General features: G+C 52.4%; 2 protein-coding genes across 2 annotated transcripts in view; both read right to left on the minus strand.

The window, feature by feature from the left end:
• LOC147099792 (ferritin heavy chain, oocyte isoform-like) overlaps positions 1-14,286 on the minus strand; it is a 346,456-nt gene that overhangs the window by 254,267 nt on the left and 77,903 nt on the right. The gene's annotated exons all lie outside the window — the stretch shown is intronic.
• Positions 8,140-10,752, minus strand: LOC147099800 (ferritin heavy chain B-like). Its single transcript, XM_085969388.1, has 4 exons — positions 10,578-10,752; positions 9,838-9,984; positions 9,314-9,439; positions 8,140-8,922 (listed from the first exon to the last, which is right to left on the minus strand). Exons 1-4 carry the CDS (start codon positions 10,677-10,679, stop codon positions 8,773-8,775), a joined length of 525 nt encoding a protein of 174 aa, XP_085825514.1. The 5' UTR covers positions 10,680-10,752; the 3' UTR covers positions 8,140-8,772.

The raw sequence follows: 14,286 nt of genomic DNA on the forward strand, positions 1-14,286 counted from the left end.
CCCGAAGAACTCGCTCCGCCGGAGGGAGCAGGGGTGGCCTCTGCGGAAATGGAGGTCTCCCTCTGCCCCTCAGCCCTTAAAAGAAGGCGCGACCCCCTGGATGAGGAGGAGGACCGGGAGGGGGAAGGTCCCTCCGGTCAGGGGGAGTCGTCGCCCGCCGCGGGTACTGCGCCCCACCCCACCGCTAATACCATCACGGGCGAACGGCAGGGGTCGCCTGTCCCTAGGGGGGCTGAGGCAGAGGTGTCTGCCCAGCTCGTGCCTCCCGGGGATGGGGACGAGACCCTGCCCGTGGGGGGGGTCGCGGAGCAACCCGCGGCAGTAGACCCCTTATCGGTACCGTTACCCCTCGACGGGTCGGGCGGCCTGGGGTCCGGGTCGGGCGAGTCCTCGGATGATGAGCTCGCCCAAAGTGACCCGGTCGTCTCCCAGGTGCTGCTCGACCTCGTCCAGGGGTTGACCGAAATTACCCCATCCGCTGGGTCGGAGGCCGGTGGCGCGGAAGAGGGGGGCCCTCTGTCTCTGTCTCTGTCTCCGGCGCCGGGCGACATGGAGGAGTTCGTTTTTACCTACTCTCCGATCTCTCCGGTCGTTCTGGTGCCTGGGGCGGAGGGGGGCTCTGAACCGCCGCCGTCTTCTGGCCCGGCGCCCCTAGAGGAGCCCAGGGAGGAATCCTCCGCTACCGATCCTGGGGGTGGGATCCGGGCGGAGGCGGGGCCGGCCGTCGCGGCCGAGCCGCTCGCTGCGCTCCGCGTGGCGGACGGGTCGGCCGCCGGTGGCGACCCCCCGGAGGAGGAGGGGGACTCGGTGGTGGGGGCGGAGGAGGAATGCGACTCCATCGCTGATGAGGAGATGGAGGACCTCGCGCCCCTCGCCGGGACCCCCCTCATTCCCATTGAGGATCTCTGGGACTTTGTGGCCACGTGCCAGGGTCGTCAAAGGACCCGGCTGGCCCTCGATAGATGGTCGGGGCTGGCGCTGCTCGTCGGGTCGGCCCGCGTCGCCTTCAAGACCATGGTCGCGGACGTGGGCGTGGACCCGCTCGAGCTGCGTCAGTTCCGGTCCTTCCTCACTGGGCTGCAAAGGGAGTGGCGGTCGACTAGCGGCCACCCTCCCTTCCCCCGTTAGAGTTAAGTAGGGGTTGGATTATGCTTCTGAAATGAAGATAACCATAGCCAGCCTCAACATCAACGGCAGCAGGGAAGCTAGCCGCAGATTTAATAACTTTTCGGTCCTTCGGGACGGGAAGTATGCGGTGTGCTTCCTGCAAGAAACCCACACCGTTCCGGGAGACGAGGCCACGTGGCTCCTGGAGTGGCAAGGAGGGGTCAGCATGAGTCACCTCTCCAATGTTTCCAGTGGGGTGGCTATTTTGCTGGCCCCGCATTTTCAGCCGGAGATCTTGGGGGTCAAGGAGCTCGTGCCGGGCCGCTTGCTCCAGGTCACTGTTCGCCTGGGGGGCGTGCCGCTCCATTTAGTGAACGTGTACGCCCCTGGGGCCGGTGCGCAGCAAGCGCGCTTCTTTGAAGAAGTGTCCACTCTTCTGGGCTCCATCGACGCGGGCGAGTGCGTTGTCCTCGGGGGGGATTTTAATTGCACCCTCGAGGCAAGGGACCGCACCGGCCACCTGCGATGCCCGGCGGCGATGGAGAAGTTGAGGGACCTGGTCGGGTCCCTCGACTTGGTGGACGTCTGGCGAAATCTCCATCCCGACTCCAGCGCTTTCACTTGTGTGAGGCCTGGGAGAGGTGCGTCCAGAATCGACCGCCTCTACATTTCCAGGGCATACGTTTCCTGCGTTCCGGCGGCTTCCGTGCGGCCGGTGCCGTGCGCGGACCACCACCTGGTGTGGGCGGAGCTCGTTCTGCTGCGCGCGGCGGTGGGGTCCGCGTACTGGCATTTTAACAACCTGCTGCTGGAGGACGCGCGGTTCCAGGATTCGTTTCGTCGGTTCTGGGCCGGCTGGAGAAGGAAGCAGGGGGGCTTCCCCTCCTTGAGGCTATGGTGGGACGTGGGCAAGGCTCACGTCCGTCTCTTCTGTCAGGAGTATGCGAGGGGGTCGACCAAGAGGCGGGAAGCCAGGGTCAGGCGGTTGGAGAAGGAGGTGCTCGACCTGGAGTCCCGTCTCGGTCAAGTCGTCGAGGACCCGGCCCTGCGGTTGGTGTACGAAGAGAAGAAGGGCGCGCTGAAGGACCTGCAGCTCGTCGGGTCCCGAGGCGCGTTCGTGAGGTCGCGGATTCAGTTCCTGCGGGACCTGGACCGCGGCTCCCCCTTCTTCTACTCGCTGGAAAAAAGACGGGGGGTCCGTAAGCAGCTCCTGGAGCTGCTGGCCGACGACGGATCTCCGGTCTCGGATCCGGAGGGAATCCGCGCGGAGACCCGCGCCTATTACGGGGCTCTGTTCTCTCCGGATCCGTCCAGCGAGGACGCGCGCAGAGTTTTGTGGGAGGACCTGCCGAAGGTCGGCCTGGAGGGCGCTGAAAAATTGGATGCTCCTCTGTGTCTGGAGGAGCTGACCGGCGCCCTCCGCCAGCTCTCTAGGGGGAAGTCCCCGGGGCTGGACGGGCTGACCGTGGAGTTCCACAGGGCGTTCTGGGACGTCCTGGGGGGCGACTACGCGCGGGTCCTGGGGGAAAGTTTGGCGACCGGGGAGATGCCCCTCTCGTGGCGCAGGGCAGTGATTGTCCTGCTGCCTAAGAAGGGCGATCTCCGGCTTCTTAAGAACTGGCGCCCGGTCTCCCTCCTCAGCACGGATTATAAAATTTTTGCCAGGGCCATGTCTGCTCGCCTTGGCGCCATGCTGGCCCACATGATCCACCCCGACCAGTCCTACACGGTCCCGGGCCGGTCTATTCATGATAACATCCATCTGGTCCGGGACCTGCTCCACCATTCCCAGAGGGCTGGTCTGTCGGTCGCCTTCCTTTCCCTAGATCAGGAGAAGGCGTTCGACAGGGTGGATCACGAGTATCTTTTCGGGACTCTGTGCGCATTCGGGTTCGGGACGCATTTTGTCGCCCGGATCCGACTTCTGTACGCTGCCGCGGAGTGTCTGATTAAAGTTAACGGGTCCTTGACGGCGCCCCTTCGCTTCGGGAGGGGGGTGCGTCAGGGATGCCCCATGTCCGGCCAGTTATATGCCATTTGCGTGGAGCCTTTCCTGCGCCTCTTGCGGAAGAGGTTGATGGGACTGGCTCTGCAAGGGCCGGGCGTGGAGGTGGTCCTCTCGGCTTACGCCGATGACGTGCTCCTCATGGTCACGGATCCCGTTGACTTGCGGAGGATGCGGGAATGCCAGCAGATTTACTCGGACGCATCCTCCGCCAGGATCAACTGGGGGAAATGTTCTGGACTCCTGGTGGGTCAGTGGCAGGTGGACTCCCTGCCGGAGGAGTTCAGGCCCTTCGCCTGGAGCACTACGCACCTCCTCTACTTGGGAGTCTACCTCAGCCCGGCCGAGGACGCCTGGCCGGCGAACTGGCACGAGTTGGAGGCCAAAGTCGCCACTCGCTTAGGTCGCTGGACGGGATTGCTCCGAGTGTTGTCCTACAGGGGTTGGGCGTTGGTCATAAACCAACTGGTGGCCGCCATGTTGTGGTACCGGTTGGTTACTCTGATCCCTCCCCCTGCGTTTGTCGCCAAGATACAGAAGAAGCTCGTCGACTTCTTCTGGAACAACAGGATGCACTGGGTCTCTGCCGCGGTTCTGAGTCTCCCGCTTAGGGAGGGCGGTCAGGCGCTGGTGTGCCTTCGCACCCAGGCTGCGACTTTCCGTCTTCAGACGCTGCAGAGATACCTGTACGTTGAGATTCCTCCAAGGTGGTGCGCGCTGGCGACGTATTTTTTCCGCCAGCTGCGTGGCCTCAATTATGACACGCAGCTCCTGTTTGTGGAAGTGGGTGGCACGCGTGCCAGCCTGCGGGGGCTGCCTGTCTTCTACCAGGAACTGCTAAGAGTTTGGAACCGGGTCGCTTCCAGGCGCAGCTCTCCCCCGACAGGAATGGTGGCTGTCCTTCGGGAGCCACTGTTCAGGAATCCGCACCTCCACGTCCGCAGGTTCGGGTGGCTGGCGGAGCACAGAGCTGTGGCTGGCAAGGTGACTCGAGTCGGGGACCTGCTCGATGGCGGAGGAGTGGGCTGGATGGCGCCGGAGGAGTTGGCGAGGCGCATGTCTTGGGTAAACGTCCGGCTCGCGGCCGATGCCATCGAGTCGATAAAGGCGAAAGTGCGCCCCGGCACCACTAGGTGTATCGAGGCGGCTCAGGCGTGTGGGGCGATCCCGTCTGAGCTTTCCCCCGTTCGGACGGAATTCCTTGTCGGCGCCCAGCCCCGACCCCCCCCTCGGGAGCCGGCGCCTCACAACTTGAGCCGTCTCGAGGAAATACCCTCTGTGCCTTTTCATTCCGCACGGAGGGGTTTCCTGTACGGGCTGCTCCTGCACACCTTCCACTTTGCCATCTTCGCCTGCCGTCCGGACACGCCGTGGCGTGCAGTTTTACCTTCCGACGGAGGCGGTGGTCCCCAATGGGGGGCTCTCTATGCGGGAGTCCTCCCTTGTTCTATTGGGGACTTGGCCTGGAGGGTGTTGCACAGGGCAGTCCCGTGCAATAGGTATTTAAGTAGGTTCACGGACTCCCAGACCGCATGTTTGTTCTGCGGTCTGGAGGAGTCCGTGTTTCATATTTATATAGAGTGTGAGAGGTTGCAGCCCCTCTTTCATTATTTGAAGGGGCTGCTCCTCAAGTTTTGGTTGCACTTCAGTCCCACGCTCTTGATCTACGGTCACCCGGTGCGGAGGGGAGCGGGCAGGTCGGAGGACCTCCTCGTGGGTCTGCTCCTGGGCCTGGCGAAGAAGGCCATTAATTGGTCCAGGCAGCGGGCGGTTGAGGGGGTCGTCCGGCCGGATTGCCTCCCTCTCTTCCGTGGCCATGTTCGCGCCCGGGTGGCCCTAGAGCTGGAGCACGCGGTGTCCGCCAGCGCGCTAGATCACTTTCGTGACCGGTGGGCGCCGCGGGGACTGGAGTGCATAATTGGGCTGGAGAACCAAATTTTAATTTGATTATTAAGGTTTATTTGAAGTTTTATTGGTTTATTACAGTTTGATTGGTTTATTTACAGTTTTAATGGTTTATTTACAGTTTTTTATCTGTCTAAATTTATGGTTTTACCAAAAGAGGATCAGAGCTTTGAAAGTAAGTTTTGCTGATTACTTACTAGCAACCTCGTTGTCGAGTCCTTTGACCTCTCTTACAAATGTTTTGTTTAAAATGTCCTGAACTTAAAATACATAGTTCGTTATACCTTTGTACTTGCAATACAGTCACCTTAGGAATTCAGATGAATTTGTGACAAAATTAGAGATTTGTTTGTTTATTGCAGGTGGTTGTGTACTTAATGTAATATCCAGAGATCAGGTGGTCCAGGGTGAGTCTGCACTGTCAGCGAGTAAGGAAGATGGAAATTCTACCCCATGTGTGCAGAGGGTGATGGTTGTGGAGTCCTTGGGCTGAAAATTCAGTAGGGTTAGCGCCCATTTTGCGGCGCTAGAGGGCCTAGCGCCGCAATGATAGCCGTTTCTGAAATTCACTTCGGCGCTGCCATCGGCGTTAGCCGGTTGCGCTGCGCCGGCACCGATGACGTCATCGGTGTGCGCAGCATCCCGGTTGCCGTGGCAACGCGCCCGAACGCCGAAATTCAGTTGCGGCCGCCTCGCCCGTGGCAGCCGCAACTAAGACTCTGGCAACCGAGTCTTACACAAGTTAGCGCCGGCGCATTAAGGTCGCGTGGTGGCCGGCCGCTTTCCCGCCGGCCGCCTGCCCGCACCTCCCTCCCCGGACTCCTCCACCCCCCCCCCGCGGAACAGATGCGTCTGGCCTGCAAGCCCGGCACTTGTCCGAGGTGCCGGGCTCATTTTTGAAAAAATCAAACGGCCAGCGATCGGGTGAAGGCAGCGTCTCCTTAACGGGAGGAGGAGGCCTGCACTTCCCCAGCCTGCCGCACCGCATCGGGTGCCGCAGCGCCGGATTAGTGCCGCAATGCGGCACTCAGCGCCCATTGGGAGGCACTCATGCCCGCCAGTAGCGCCGGCAGCCGTCTGGGCGCGGCGCTACTGAATTTTTGGCGCGCGCAAGGGAATTAGCGCCGGCGCTAAATTTCCGGTGCTAAAGCCCTGGCGTGGCGTCAACTCAATTTCTAGGCCCTTGTTTTACTCTCATTATGTTCTGCGTTTACATATAATCCAGTATATATTTGTAACCGGGTTGGGTTTACATCCTGTGAATCTAAGGTGCAACCAATCATGTTTATGGATCTTAACCGCCAGTGTGAAATGCACCATCCGGCTAATTCACAGGATTTGATGGTAAAGCTGGATCATCTGCTCGTGGTTTAATAGCAGGGTGTCTGGCAGTTTATTATAAAAGGGAAAGAAAGAGCTTGCATTTATATAGCGCCTTTCACAACCTTCTAGTTTGGTAACAATTGCAAACTTGGGATACGGTTCCCCCATTCCAAATCCAGGTCACTTATCTATCTGTATAGTGAAAAACTGACTCCAGCTCTAATCTCTGGCACTCACCACATTTCACTGCTTCCCAACCCAAGAATGTCTCTTTTATAACAACTCTCCGCCTATTACCTTTTTAAAATAATTAAAATGTATTCTGGGAATAAGGGCATCGCTAGCAAGGCTGGCTTTTATTGCCCGTCCCTACTTTGTCTGTGAAGGTGGTGGTGAGCCTTCTTCTTGAACCGCTACAGTCCGTGTGGTGAAGGTTCTCCCAACAGCGGTTAGATAGTGAGATCCAGAATTTTAACCCAGTGACGATGAAGGAACCACTATTCCTTCGTAGTTTGCTTGAAGGTCAGAATAGATATACTGCATCTATATGGCACAGAAAGTGCCTCTAAAATGTCTGTTGGTAGAACACAATTTCCCTGCTGTAACATAAATGCAGCGGAGGCCAGAAGATCTCTGGTGATTTCGAGAACAGCAAGGTCAGGATTTGACCTGTGCCCTACTCTCACTGCCAAGTGTAGTGTAGAGTAGCAATTAAATGGAATACATACTCCTTAAAACAAATGTACAATTAACCAGCAAAAAAAGGTCATGATCCAAATCCTAAATACAGGATTCATGTGTAGCTTTTTACACTGGTGAATGTGTGTCCCACTAGCACATATCCAAACACCCTTCTTACCAATACTCCCTGCCCAAGAGGGTGGAAGTCAACCCCAAAGAAACATTTGCTTAATCTTGAAATTGCAAATGATTATTAGTTAATGCAGTGTGTGCTGGTGATAGGCAGTGTCTAGACTTCCAGTGGCCATTGTGTAACGAGCTGGTTTCCATTCCTTGCCCTGGCAGAAAGAAGTTGAATCAGATGCTGAGCAGTTCTTAGCCCAGAAGGTTAGCCCATATTGATGGAAGCAGTGTCTTATTTATCATTTATTACATTCTGCTGTGCTATTATTTATTTTGTGCTTTAGCCAACAATGTCCTGCATCCTGAAAATTTTAGCCTAAACTTGCTTTGCCAACCTGATGCAGATGGCATGTGGAGAGACTGGGATTGTCCTGCTTAGAGCAGAGAATGTCAAGGGGTGTTCCAAATTATAGGGGGGGTTCTGATTAAGAGTAAAGAAGGAGTGGTTTTCAGTGGTGGATTGGTAACTAGAGGACACAGATTTACAATAATTGCCAAGGAACCAGCGCACAGTTGGAGATTTCCCTCCCCCCCTTCAATTATATAAAAAAGGTGAGTTGTTACAAGCTGGAATGCACTGCTTGAAAGGGTAGTGGCAATAGAGCCAATATTGACTCAAGGGAATTTGATATATACACCTGAGACAGGAAAAAAATGACACTAGGTTGAAAGTGCAACTAATTGGATAGTCAGCACAGGTATGATGGGTTGAATGGCCTCCTTCTGTGATGCATGTTTGTATAATGTGGGTGAATAGGACACCACACATTCATGATATGGTGTTGTCAAGAGCCCACCTAACAGAACATCATCACTGGTCAAATACAGTTATCTGAATTCCCATGGTTGTCAGCCAAGACAATGTCCAAATTAGAGGCTCGAGTAATCTTGCATTTTGTGAAATACTAAGACCCTCAATTCTCCTCTTTGGAGATGTAGCCACAGACCTCTTGTCAGGCCAAATGAGGCATGGGGGGAGAAAAAAGGTAGGTTAGAATCCAGCCACAAGTTACAAGAAACTCTCGATTTACCGGCACCTAAATAACCAGAAATCTCAGTTAACCGGCAAAATTCAGGAGTAGGTTCAGGTAAGTTTTACTTCATATTACTAGCCGTTCCTCAATCTGTGGCTGTGCAATCGGGGTTCCTGCATATGTTGCTTAGCAACAGGGAAGCCTGGATTTGTTGCTGTGTACGGAGCTCTCGTTCCTTTTAACTATACCTCTCTCTAATCCGGACTTTTCGATAAACCGGCACTATGCCGGTCCCGTCAGTGCCAGATAAGAAAAATAGTTTCCTGTAAACAGCTAGATGTTCTGCTGTGAATATCTCCAAGCTTGGTGACAAAGTTACTAGATCCACTATTCAATTGGCACAAGGAAAGACAAACCACTCCAGTGCTGAATAGCTTTTATTTTCATCGACAGCAGTTAAAGAAGAAAAATCAGATCAAGAATGAACCACATCCAAAGTCAACATTCACCTCAAGTCTTAGTCACACTTCATAGTGAAGTTGGAGGTCCTACAACATTATGTTGAGATTCAATTGAATGCAGAGGGATAGGGAATCATTCCCCTAACGTGTGCTTGTCAAACAGGTACTCTCCCATGCCATTCTCAGGGGCTCCCAGTCTCTTCAAGTTGGTGATGTGATCTCCAAGCTTCTTGATCATCTTCACTTGTTCATGCAAGTAGTGGGTCTCCAGGAAATCACACAACTGGAAAAAAAAAGAGAAACCAGTCAGTACAGACAACAGATCAAGGATAACACTGAGGAATTGTTCCGCATCTTCTCCTGGACTGGATGGTTGGTACAAGTTGTGCACTTGGTGGATTTTGCCCCAGGTTAGATTACTGCACAGGTGTCAGATTCAATACTTTAGAATTGGATTGCAGAACTCCTTCAGATACTATAGTGCCCCCAGGCCAAAATTAATGATAAGTCTACAGTATGATCTGGAACCTACATAAAAAAGGGCTTGTTCAAAGCTCTGCAATGGACAAACAGTCTACTGGATATGGAGATCATTCCAATAGTTGCATTAAATGGCAGGTAAATGCCTCAGCCATCACCCTCAACACATCTGAAGATTCATAGTTGGAACTTACATGAGGGTCTGTCCTCTCAGTGGACAGTTTGTGCAGATCCAGCAGACTCTGGTTGACATTCTTCTCCATCTGCAGAGCTCTCTGCATCGCTTCCAGACCATTGCTCCACTCATCCTGCTCTGGTTTCTGGAATAAAAAGGACAGAAGTTACTTTTGAGAAAGTTCTACCTCAATGAAGGAAATTAAAGGCTGCAACAACCTCAAGGGTTTCTGCCCAAGGCAATGGAGTCTGTGCGAGGCAGTGGATGACATGGAGAGGCAACAGCACATTATTACCTTGAAATGAATACCACCTCCCACCATCTCCAAGTGAATCAATGAAGACTGAATCTCCTCATGGAAGATGGGACTTCAAAAGAGAAATACTGAATGAACAGTGGATTCTGGTATCAAGTCTCCTTGGAAGATTGGATTGCTGTCTTATGCTTGAAATGTAAAAGGTTTTTCCTTTCTTTCCCACCCCCAGCCCAACCCCAAAAGTAGTTCACAAGTTAAAGAAGCTCATCCTTTTTCTGAAAAGATACCTTGATGTCGGCCAGGACAATACGCCCCCCACGCCGATTCTGGAATTTCATCAGTTTCTCAGCGTGCTCACGTTCCTCATGTGACTGCTCCTTGAAGAACTCAGCAAAGTGACGCAGGGCAACATCATCCCGGTCAAAGTAATAGGACTGTGGAGAGAAAGAAAGATTTCACCTGTGTGCAATTCAGAATGATCACTTGGCAGACTGGTTATTGGGCAATGCCTTATTTTGTTGAAATATCATTTTCAACTAGTTATTAATGTTTGTTCATTGAACAGTCGGTCTCTCTTCTCACATTAGAAACCACACAACTAAATTGGCAAAAAAGGAGGCTCCATCAGCAGGAAAGACTGGGGGAGGGAAATAAAGGCCAAGCTGGAGATCAGTGGAATTACTTCTACTCATTTGTTATGTAAAGTTAGTAAGGGTATGACTGCAAAACCAACAGATTCATGCTGCAAGATCAACTCACCGAAGGAAGGTTTTACCAACAGTACACCATCCTCAAGTCACTTCAACAGACGGACTAACCAGCACATGATTAATTGCAGCCACTAATTGCAACATTTGCACTAGTCAAATCCATTCTCTTCAACCTGTGACAAATACAGGACTAGAAAACAGCTTCTGTTTGAAGTTTAAGCCTTTTTAGATCATGCAACTAGGAAACAACTAGACATCTAGCTAGTTTATTATATAGACATCATTCAAATAGAGAGTAAAGTAGATAGATAACTCACCATGGAGAGATAAACATAGGAGGAATAGAGCTCCATGTTGATCTGCTTGTTGACAGCATCCTCACAGTCCTTGTGGTAGTTCTGACGCACTTGGGCGGCCATCTTAATTTCTATAGTGTGTCTGGATTTCAGCAAGTCCACCAACTAGACTTGCTCACTCAATCTAACTGCTGTGAAAGTGAGAACCAGCACATTTTAAACTCTTGGACAACCCCTCATTTGCAGAACAGATGATGAGTGACAGTTATTGGTAGCCAATCAGATAACTTCCATGCCTCAACAAAATCCACAAACTCATTCATCTATATATATAAAGCGATGCTTCTGTCCGTCTGTCTGTCTGTCCTTCTGTCTGTCTGTCCTTCTGTCTGTCTGTCATCGCCTGTGCGTCTGGGCGGCTATGCGCTCGAAAGTTACAGGGCGTAGCTACGCGTGCGTTACGTCGAAAGAAAGCTTACCTTTCCAAAACGGTTTTAAGCATATTTGCGTTTCGGCCGGGCTAAAATCGCGCCCGCGGTATCCGAAAAACCTTAACATTCCGCTCATTAGCATCTCATTATCCGCTCATTAGCGACAGAGTGACCTCGAGCTCGACCAATCGTACGCCGGGTTGCTGGCTTTTGCCGCCGGGCCAATCGGTGCGTGTGTGGGCGGGCCTTATCGTTCTGAATCGAGGTGAGTCGCCGCCATCTTGATTCCAAACTTTTTCTTTCTTCTTCCCGCTTTCTGCGTCTTTAAAAAAAACGTTGCTTTTAAAACACATATTGTTTTAAAAAAAAATGATTTAGAAAGTCATTAACTTATCTAATCTCATTAATTTTCCTACCTTTCCCCGTTTTTCCAGGTAGGCCTCGAAGCCTCGGCCTCTCCTCCGCACCCACGCCCGAGCTAGGCACCTCCCGGCCCCACTCGAAGGCTGGAGGGGCGGGCCTCAGCCCAGCGCCGCTACCTTACTAAAGGGTGCGCGCGCAGCAGGAGCAGCTCAGACGCGGCGTCTCTCTCTCTGGCTCGGCCGGGGGGCGGGGCTTGGTGAGCGTCAACGGTTACCCTGGCAACCGGGCCCGCCGGCCGTCTCGCGATCGGCGGTCTTGAAGCCAGCTCGGGAGGCCGGTGCTCGGAAGATCGCGCCTCCGGAGTTCGGTGCTTGGTTGGTGGTGGGGGGGGCCTCGGGGGGGCCAACCTCGGCAGTTTGGGGGTGGGGATCAGGGGGCTCGGGAGTTTGGGGGGACGGGGATCAGGGGGCTCGGGGACTCTCCCCCTTCCCCTCCCTCCCTCCTCTCCCCCCCCTCCTCTCTCCTCCTCCCCCCCTCCCCCCGCCCCGCCCTCCCCCCCGCCCTCCCCTCGACTCCGCCCTCCCCCTCCCCCCCCTCCCCTCCCTCCCCTCCCCCCAGTCGCTCTCTCTCTTCCCCCCAGTCGCTCTCTCTCTTCCCTCCAGTCGCTCTCTCTCTTCCCCCCAGTCGCTCTCTCTCTTCACCCCAGTCGCTCTCTCCCTTCCCCCCAGTCGCTCTCTCTCTCTCTTCCAACAACAACATGCCCTCGAAAAAGCCTCGGCACCGCCGGGCACTTCAGCTAGTTAATTAATAAAGTGAACATTGGGTCAGCCAATCAGAGCTTTGAAGTTAAATTTAGCTGATTACTTACGAGCAGCCTTTTTGTTATAGAGTCATAGTCACAGTTATACAGCACAGCAAGAGGCCCTTCGGCCCGTCTTGTCCGCACCGGCCATCAAGCCCTGTCTATTCTAATCCCATTTTCCAGCACTTGGTCTGTAGCCTTGTCTGCTATGGCGTTTCAAGTGCTCATCTTGTTGTTGTCGAGTCCATTGACCTCTTTTAAAAATATTTTGTTTAAAATGTCCTGAACTTAAAATACATAGTTATACCTTTGCACTTGCAATATAGTCACCTTAGGAATTCAGATAAATTTGTGACAAAATTAGAGATTTGTTTGTTTATTGTAGATGATTGTGAACTTAATGCAATATTCAGAGATCAGGTAGTCCAGGGTGAGTCTGCACTGTCAGCGAGTAAGGAAGATGGAAATTCTATACCAAGTTTGTCAGAAATCTACCCCATGATTGCAGAGAGTGATGGTTGTTGGGAAAGAAAGAAGAAAGAAAGACTTGCATTTCTATAGCGCCTTTCATGACCACAGGACGTCCCAAAGGACTTTACAGCCAATGAAGTACTTTTGAAGTGTAGTCACTGTTGTAATTTAGGAAATGCGGCAGCCAATTCTGCACAGCAAGCTCCCACAAACAGCAATGTGCTAATGACCAGATCATCTGCTTTTGTTATGTTGATTGAGGGATAAATATTGGCCAGGACAGCGGCGATAACTCCCCTGCTCTTCTTCGAATAGTGACATGTGATGTTTTACATCCACCCGAGAGAGCAGACAGGGCCTCGGTTTAATGTCTCATCCGAAAGACGGTACCTCTGACAGCGCAGCACTCCCTCAGCACCGGCATTGGAGTGTCAGCCTAGATTGTTGTGCTCAAGTCTCTGGAGTGGAACTTGAACCCACAGCGTTCTGATTCAGAGGCGAGAATGCTACCCACTGAGACACAGGTTGATTCTCATTACATTCTGCGTGCCATATAATCCAGTATATACCTGTAACGGGGTAGGGTTTACATCCTGTGAATCTGAGGAGCGACCTGTTTAGTTTATGGATCTTAACCGCCAGTGTGAAATGCACCATCCAGTGAATTCACAGGATTTCATGGTAAACCTGGATCATCTGCTAGTGGTTTAATAGCAGGATGTCTGGCAACAGGAGTGGGATAAAAGGGAAAGAAAGAACTTGCATTTATATAGCGCCTTTCACAACCTAGTTTGGCAACAACTGCAAACTTGGGATATGGTTCCCCCATTCCAAATCCAGGTCACTTATCTATCTGTATAGTGAAAAACTGACTCCAGCTCTAATCTCTGGCACTCACCACATTTCACTGCTTGCCAACCCAAGAATGTCTCTTTTATACCAACTCTCTGCCTATTACCTTATTATTAAATAACATTCATTCTGGGAATAAGGGCATTGCTAGCAAGGCTGGCATTTATTGCCCGTCCCTACTTTGTCTGTGAAGGTGGTGGTGAGCCGCCTTCTTGAACCGCTACAGTCCATGCGGTGAAGGTTCTCCCAACAGCGGTTAGATAGGGAGCTCCAGGTTTTAACCCAGTGACGATGAAGGAACCACTATTCCTTCGTAGCTTGGCTAAAGGTCAGAATATATATACTGTATCGATATGGCACAAAAAAAGCTTCTAAACTGTTTGTTGGTAGAACCCAGTTTCCCTGCTGTAGTATAAATGCAGCGGAGGCCAGAAGATCTCTGTTGACTATGAGAACAGCAAGCTCAGATTTTGACCTGTACCCTACTCTCACTGCCAAGTGTAGTGTGTAGAGTAGCAATTAAATGGAATACATACTTAAAAAAAACAATTAGCCAGCAAATGTCACGATCCAAATCCTAGATTCATACGCGGCCTTTTACACTGGTGAATCTATGTCGCACTAGCACATATCCAGACACCCTTCTTACTCCCTGCCCACAAGGGTGAAAGGCAACCCCAGAGAAACATTTGCGTAAACTTGAAATTGCAAATGACTATTAGTTAATGCACTGTGTACTGGTGACAAAGTGTCTCGTCATCCAGTGGGCACTGTATAAAGTGTAAAGAGCTGGTTTCTATTCATTGCCCTG

This window comes from Somniosus microcephalus, chromosome 28, assembly GCF_052327205.1.
Source record: "Somniosus microcephalus isolate GS21.2 chromosome 28, FLI_Smic_1.0, whole genome shotgun sequence".
Lineage (NCBI taxonomy): Eukaryota > Metazoa > Chordata > Chondrichthyes > Squaliformes > Somniosidae > Somniosus > Somniosus microcephalus.

Coding starts and splice junctions, on each gene's coding strand:
- LOC147099800 (XM_085969388.1), bottom strand. CDS start 10,679: ATGGCCGCCCAAGTGCGTCAGAACTACCACAAGGACTGTGAGGATGCT. Junction 9,440..9,837: donor TTGTCCTGGCCGACATCAAG/GTATCTTTTCAG, acceptor TTTTTATTCCAG/AAACCAGAGCAGGATGAGTG. Junction 8,923..9,313: donor CTGAGAGGACAGACCCTCAT/GTAAGTTCCAAC, acceptor TTTTTTTTCCAG/TTGTGTGATTTCCTGGAGAC.